The sequence below is a fragment of the Hemicordylus capensis genome, chromosome 2 (assembly GCF_027244095.1).
Source record: "Hemicordylus capensis ecotype Gifberg chromosome 2, rHemCap1.1.pri, whole genome shotgun sequence".
Lineage (NCBI taxonomy): Eukaryota > Metazoa > Chordata > Lepidosauria > Squamata > Cordylidae > Hemicordylus > Hemicordylus capensis.
Window position 1 is genome coordinate 20,738,254 of NC_069658.1, and position 8,056 is coordinate 20,746,309.

General features: G+C 45.3%; 1 protein-coding gene across 11 annotated transcripts in view; it reads left to right on the plus strand.

Moving 5' to 3' along the window:
- ST8SIA3 (ST8 alpha-N-acetyl-neuraminide alpha-2,8-sialyltransferase 3) overlaps window positions 1-7,621 on the plus strand; it is a 69,370-nt gene extending 61,749 nt beyond the window's left edge. For all 11 annotated transcript variants that reach the window (XM_053301424.1, XM_053301422.1, XM_053301423.1 and 8 more), the window contains 2 exons: window positions 2,062-2,619; window positions 5,512-7,621. In XM_053301424.1, the coding sequence (XP_053157399.1) occupies window positions 2,062-2,619; window positions 5,512-5,794 (841 nt within the window). In that variant the 3' untranslated portion in view covers window positions 5,795-7,621. The remainder of the gene's footprint in view (window positions 1-2,061; window positions 2,620-5,511) is intronic.
- The last annotated feature ends 435 nt before the right edge of the window (window positions 7,622-8,056 follow it).

Here is an 8,056-nt window from a genome sequence, read left to right on the forward strand (position 1 = left end):
CATTCATTTTAAAAGTTAATCTGCGGACTGCAGCTCACAAATGTAAGACACAGATTGTGCCATACATACGTTATGGGATGAAGCCGGTCTTGTGGTAGCAAGCATGACTTGTCCCCTTTGCTAAGCAGGGTTGGCCTTGGTTTACATTTGGATGGGTGGCTACATTTGAGCGCTGTCTGCTATAGATATTCCCCTTAGGAGATTAGGCCACAGCTCAGTGGTAGAGCATCTGCTTTGCATGCAGAAGGTCCCAGGTCATATCCCTGGCAGCATCACCAGGTAAGGCTGGGAAATACTCCTGCCTAAAACCTTGAGAAGCTGCTACTAGTCAGTGTAGATAGGGGTGTGCACAGAACCAGCTGATCTGGTTCAGTTTGAGACTGGACCCGAACCAGACCGGGCCAGTTCGGTCCAGCACTTCCTCGAACCCCCACCCCCTGGTTCAGTCCGGAGGATTCGCAAACAATGTTTTATAAATAAAAATAAAAAATTTACTTACCCCCTTCGAGGGAGTTGTTGCAAGCATGAGGGGTCCGCGGAGGTTCCCCCTCCCCCCGCCGGCCTCCCCATTCGGGCCTTCCCTCTCTGGTGTGGTGGCCATTTTGGAGGCCACTGTGCCTGCGCAGGGGATGGTTCGGTTCAATGTCAAATCTGTTTGCACATCCCTAAGTGTAGACAAAGAGCTGGATGGACCAATGGTCTGACTTGGTATAAGGTGGCTTCCTATGTTCCTGTGTGCATTGAACATAATGCGTAAATAACCGTCCATCCATACAGTTCAGTGTGTACACTGTATAATTCAAATATATGCTGTGTACACTATACTGCACTATAGGGATATTACATGTGTATAATGAATGTGTGACTAATGCTTAGGTTCCACATCAAGCTACGGCACTGATACTATTACTAGTGTGTCTTACATTAGTACACTGATGGCTTCTTAGGATACAGCAGATTAATCAATAATCCAGTATTGAATCTCCTTCCATGATGACATGAGATGTTTCAGCTATATCTGGATATTAGATATGATATGATATTTTAGGTGGTAGTTGGAAGACCAATAAGTAATGTAAAATCAATAGTTTACTTCTTTAGTATGTTTAATAGCTTTATAAGTTCAATCATATTCGAAATGTTAAGGATATAATGTACATCTTAGGCTAATGTACTTGGCTGATCAAGCATGTCATGTAGTAGGAATAAGGGTACAAGTAGATAAGACAACAGGAGTACCATGACTGGATCTGCTGTTGTCCATACCTGGGCCCAGTAAGGCAGCAGCTGAAGGCAAGAGCTCAAAGAAGGAGCCGTTGGACCAATAAGGCTGTCTGCAAATGGACATGTTCTATAGGAGCCAGGAGTTCAAGCTGATCCTGATCCAAACAGGTGCCTAAACTGGCCTCCCCTTCCTCCCAAGGAAGTGACCCCAAGCAGCCAGGTGAGTACTTGGCCTCTGGCGTTTGGGTTTGGCCCTGGCAGGCAGAGCATCACTGCTACTTGTAAAAGTCCCAGAGGAGATGGAGGGGATTCTACGACAGGAACATAGGAAGCTACCTTAGATCCTTGATCCAACTAGCTCAGTATTATCTACACCAGGGATTCTCAACGTTGGGTCCCCAGATGTAATTGGACTTCAACTCCCATAATTCCCAGCCAAAGGCCACTGGGGCTGGGGATTATAGGAGTTGAAGTCCAATAACATCTGGGGACCCACACGTTGAGAAACCCTGATCTACACTGACTGGCAGTAACTCTCTAGAATTTCAGACAGGGCCCTTGCCCAGCCCTCCCTGGAGATGCTAGGGTTTGAACCTGGCACCTTCTGCATGCTAGCCAGATGCTCTACCCCTCAGCCATGGCCCTATCCCTTAAGGGGAGTATCTAAATTGACTGGATCTGGATCTTGTAAACCACCCAGAGACGTAAGTTTTGGGCAGTATAAAAATGTTTTAATAATTATAAATAATAAATAAATTCTGGTTCAGAATTTTCTCAAACGATAGCCAACAATGCAACAGCCGTGGTGTTAATGAAATATTTTTACTTTGTTTTTAGGCGAGACATTCTCCAGCATGTTGATGTGATCAAAAATTTTTCTTTAACCAAGAATATGGTTCGGATCGGACAGCTGATGCATTATGATTATTCCAGCCATAAGTATGTTTTCTCCATTAGCAATAGTTTGCGGTCACTGCTTCCAGATGTCTCTCCTATCCAGAATAAACACTACAACATCTGTGCCGTCGTCGGAAATAGTGGGATTCTCGTGGGAAGCCAGTGCGGGCAAGAAATAGATAAATATGATTTTGTTTTCCGTTGCAATTTTGCTCCAACTGAGGCTTTCCAGAAAGACGTAGGAAGAAAAACCAACCTTACCACTTTCAATCCCAGTATTCTGGAGAAGTACTACAACAATCTCTTGACCATTCAAGACCGCAATAACTTTTTTCTAAGCTTAAAAAAGCTTGACGGAGTCATTCTGTGGATCCCCGCCTTTTTCTTCCATACTTCTGCAACCGTTACAAGAACATTGGTTGACTTCTTTCTTGAGCATCGAGGACAGTTAAAAGTCCAGCTGGCTTGGCCAGGAAATATAATGCAACATGTCAACAGGTGCATCTTGTTCTTCCATTTCACTCACTTGGTGATGATCAGGGGCATAGCACAGTCGGAGTGGGCCCCAGGGAAAAAAGACAAAACGGGACCCTGCCCCACCTCCCAATTCCCTGCATTCTTATTCAAAGGGTGGGAGGGGGTGAGCAAAGAGCAAGCTGTTGCCCAACTAGTGGACCCCTCTTCCTCAGGGCCCCAGGAATTTATCTGTCCAATCCCAATAATGGCCATTCTCACATCATGCTAATGATGCAAAGGATGGTCAGGATCACATTGCGCTGATAGTAGTTATTATCAGCTCGATACATCAGGAGGAGGGGATCGAGGGCTTACCTTTGAAGAAATCAGCTGCCCTCCAACAGTGCTGGAGTTTCAACATGCTGCCTTTCTTTTCCTGGTGCCACCCTATAATGCACCATGAAAGAAAGCAATGTCATGACCATAGGCCATGGCCATTTCCAATCATGTAATACACCAGAAAAGGGATGCAACGTCATAATGTTTCTTCCTTCCCTGGTGCATTAGAGAGTTGCACCAAGAAAGGAAAGATGGCATTTTGAATCTCTGCCACTGCCAGAAGGCAGCTTGTTAAAAGTAAGACCCAAGCTCTGGCAAGAACATACATCTCTCTCAGGCAGTCAAGTGAAAATATTCCTCAGAAAAGAGATTATCGAAATGCATTGGAATAAATCTTTTTTCATCAGCAGCTCTTGTATTGTTGGAACCGTCTCAGCTGACATTGATCCTCTCTTTCATTTTGCTAGTTCCCACAATCCACCTCTGGGTAGGAGCAGTGCCCAGATAGGGTAGGAGAGCTGGGTGCACTCCTGATCTGTGGTCATGTGAAATCAAAAAGGAAGGGAGGAGAAGAGGAGAGTGATTGTGTGGGACTGGGAGCTGAGTCATACAGGTGTGCAGGGGCATAGCGGCCATTGAGCAAATGGGTTCAAAGAACCTTAATCACCATGCCCCAGGGGCCACGCCTTGTACCGCAGCCACAGCCCTGCACCTGATGTCAGGCACAGGGGGCGTGGCCAAATTAGCAAATGGGGTCACGCACCCTATTTGGAAGTAAAATTCACCCAGCACCGCATTTGCAGCATGGCTGGGAAGGTTTCTCCCTGCCATGTGACTCCATTTTTGAGAAGTTTCAGCCAGCGCTGAGCTCCCAACCTGGCCAGGAACACCACTCCCTGCTTTTGCAAGCAAGAAGAAGACATCCCGGCCACGCTGCCTACACGATGCTGGCCGAATTTTCGTTCCAAAAGGGGCGCGGCCCCATTTGCTAATGTGGCCATGCTCCATGCATCTGATGTCAGACACAGGGGCACCTGATGTCAGATGCAGGGAGCATGGCTGGGGTGGCAGGGGTGGGCGGCAGCAGGCTGGACAGGGGCTGCCGGCATCCTGACTATGCCACTGCATGTGTGCCCTGCCCAGATTATCTCCCCATCATTTTACCAAGGGTGGAGGAAAAATCCAGATCCTACACAATCACTCTCCCTTCCTTCTACCTTGCTTTTTGAGTTCATACAATCATGAATCAGGCGCAACCATGAATCCATCTCTCGTACCCTGGCTTGGGTGGTCCTTCTATCCAGGTGAACATCCTCTGAACTAGCCTTCTTAATCTGGCTGGAAGCGTTTATCTCCAGGGAGGAACTATCAGCAGTGTCCAACAGGGAACGAGGATATACTGACCAATATGGAGACTAAGGAAGCATGAGCGCTTCCAACAAAGTGCTGGTGCTGCAGAGGCACTGCTGCGGTGTTCCAGATCAATGCAGTGTGCTAATTTGGGGCTCATTTCCATCCATTTTCCCTCTCCCAGGAAAAGCTCCTTGAGATCTGGAAGTAGGTTCTGGAAGGTTGCACAGCAATCAAGGATGTACTTCTGGGTCGCAGGGAGTGCTTCCAGGGCCTGAGGAGATCAGCAAAAACCCTTCCCCCCATATGTGAACAACAGAGCTGCGCTAGTCTGAAGTACAACAGCAGCAATGCTTTGTGAGACGTTCTGGGGCTTCCTTGGTCTGCATATCAGCCACTGTATCTTGATTTTCCTTCAAAATACAAATTTATTTTTATATTTTCAAGAAAAATTATTCCTTGGAAATATAAAAATAAACTAAGAACATCAACCATGTATATATAACAGCAACCCAATTTCCAGCTTGTACCAGATCCAGATATCGTGCTAAGACAAATGCTCACCAGAATAGTATATGACCAACCAGCTCAAAAATTGCAAGGGAAGGAGCAAATCATACATGTCTGGGGAGGGATTCTAAGAGGTTGGGACCATCACTGAAAAGGCCCTGCTCCGTGCAGCCACCAGATAAACTTCAGATGATGTGGTCATGCAGAGCAGGATCTTCAAGGGACACAGACTGGGTTCACACATAGCACCCAATCTGAGGTTCAGTGGAGTGGCCAGAGCCCCAGGAATGTGCATGAGTCCTACTTCTGGTCTCACGAAGGTCATGTTGAGATTGGGCATGTCTTTTCCTTCCAGTCTCAGAAAGGATATGTCAAAATTGAGCATATCATGCAAACCAACCCATCTTGGCATATTTTGCCCTACATCTAGTACGGAACCCAACATTCGTAACTAAGATCTGAAATCAGGGATAGATGCCAGGTTCCGTACCACAAGTAGGGCAAAATATGCTGGGATTGGTGGGTTTGCTCACCGTGCCTAATCTTGATATATCCTTCCTGAGACCAGAATTAAGGTGAATGGGCATTTCCAGGATGCCGGCCACTCCACTGAACCTCCGGTAGGGCGCTACATATGAACCCATCCATATAGTCATTGTAATTCTATGCATTTCCATAACATTTCCATTCATATGTAATCTTTTTCCCACTTCATGCTATCTTATTATTTTGCAGGTATTGGAAAAACAAGCACCTGGCCCCCAAGCGACTCAGCACAGGTATTCTCATGTATACAATTGCATCAGCAATTTGTGATGAAATACACCTGTATGGATTCTGGCCATTTGCATTTAATCCAAACACCCGAGAAGACCTTCCATACCATTACTTTGATAAAAAAGGATCCAAGTTTACTACCAAGTGGCAAGAGTCCCATCAGCTCCCTGCCGAATTCCAGCAACTCTATCGAATGCATGGCGAAGGTCTGACGAAACTGGCTTTGTCCCACTGTGCCTAAGGATTTAAACACTTGAAGTGCCATATGATTGTGTTTTTTTGTAAAGAAAAAGAAAAAAAAGTGCCCAAAAACAAATTCAGCATTCTTCAAAAGAGAATTCTAAGGGGGGGGAGGGGATAAAGCATTTGTGAAAATATTTTCCTTGATTCAGAGATGCTATGAAATCACCCTTTTATCACCATTTTTTAAGAGATAGCAGGGTGGCTTCAGCGGATTTCATAATGAACAGTTTCTTCTGTTCATACAGTAGGAAACTCAGAGCTGTTTATGGCAGAAAGTTTTGCATTGGTATTTGTAGGCTGCCAAGAATGTTCTCAGTTTAAAGTATTTTCATATGCATATTTTTTCACATTGTGCAATATGTCTCAACATGTCAAATTTTCAAATTTTTGCATTTGCTTATTAAGATTAGCTTCTTCTCTCTGCTAACTTGCACTCCCATTATCAGTGATGGATACATTTGTGTCATTCCATGGTCAGTTTGAGAAATCTTCCTGATATTCTGGCTGAATATCTTACACTTACACCAATGTGACCCCTTTATTGGGAATTTGTCAGTGTAGGTGGCTGTTGGATTATTCTCAATGTCCAGAAGTTGAGATTCAGCTCTTTTCAAAATGGAGAGTGAAAGACTGTTTTCCAGGCATGCATAGGGCTATGGCAGGGACGATCAAATTATGGCCCATAGGATGCCCATGGGATGCATCTAGCTCTTGCCCCAATTGTTTGTGGTTTCCCTCTTCTCCCCTTTCCATTCAACGCCTGACTGACATCACTCCTGGAACAACCTTGCACACAGCGTGGTGCTAAGCGGACTGAGGGCGTGTTGGGATGATCTAGTTCCCAGGGAGCACGTGCTCCTGGTCGGCATATCACCCAAACCTACCAAAGTGCAGTCCCCAAGCCTTCTGCCCAACATTCATGCAACATTATCCACCATTCTCCTGCCATTTGCAACCTACCTTTGAAGTTGGGTGGAGAATGTTGGACGAATGTTGGGCAGAAAGCTCAGGAACCTGATTCGGACAACTCACCCACCGAGAGCATGCACGCCTCAGGAACCAGAGGTTTCTGTGAACCAGACTTCCTGGCAATCATTCAAACCCACCGTGAACCTCCAGTTCGACCTGTGACACTCCCAGTGCTAAATGGGAGCTCACACCTACTAAGTTAGAGACAGCACTCTTCCCAACTTGGCAAGTACCCTGTGGAAAATGAGAGGATGCCCTACAGGCCTTTGGGATGATGCAGAGGCTTCTGGGTTGTCTAGTTCCCAAGCTTAGTTCCACTGATGTTGTTGGACTACAACTCCCATCATCCCCAACCACAATTGCCAAAGGTTGTAGTCCAGCAATATCTGGGGACCCAATCTTGGGAACCCCTGAACTTCTTGTTTTGCACAGGGAATCTGCAAGATTAGGAGTGGCACCTCGTTTATTTTAACATTTGATAATCCCTTTAATTTAGAGGGACAATACTTTCCCCAGCCAAATTCCTAGGGCCAGCAATGATATCATAGCTAGGGGAGAGTAAAATCCTTATCCAGGCCAGGGACAATCTAGTCTCCTAAACTGAAGAAGTCCATCACTTCTCCATGGTTTTGAAATGAGTATCATGGTAAAACAGTCCTAGGGCATAGCACATGATACAGACTTATGAAGCTAAAAGATCTAGATGTGGTCAGTTGGTGACTGTCTGGGAATTCCATGTATGCCACTTGAAGCTCATATATGAAGAGGAGAGTAACTTAGCTTACTTACAGTAATTGTTCCAGTTTAGTTGAAGTTCTTATATGAAGAGAAGCAATAAAGTGTTACGGTTTTTCAAGACGTCTGTTGTGTGACAAAACAGCCCTGAGGGCTCCGTCTCTCCCTATCAAACATCACACAAATGTTTGCTATGGTATAACTTGAGAAATAATTGTGTTTTCAAATCAAGACTGGGAATAGCTTTTACATATATTTTTTTCGGGAAAACCATTTCACTTCTAAATTTCATCCTCAGTGGGCTAGTTCTCACAATCAATCAAATGTTAGTTTCCTGGGAATCTGATTCCCACCTAGAGATGTGGAGGCCTGGAAAAAAACACCCAAAAATAAAACCAGATACCACCCCCTACCCCCCAGTTTTCTTACAGGCCGTCACATCTCTATTCCCATCACAGATACTCCCACAGAGTGTGTCAGGAAATCTCAGGCTTTTTAGAGAATCTCAGGTTGGCACTGCACCAAACCAACATGAAGCCGAAATCTTAGATCTGAA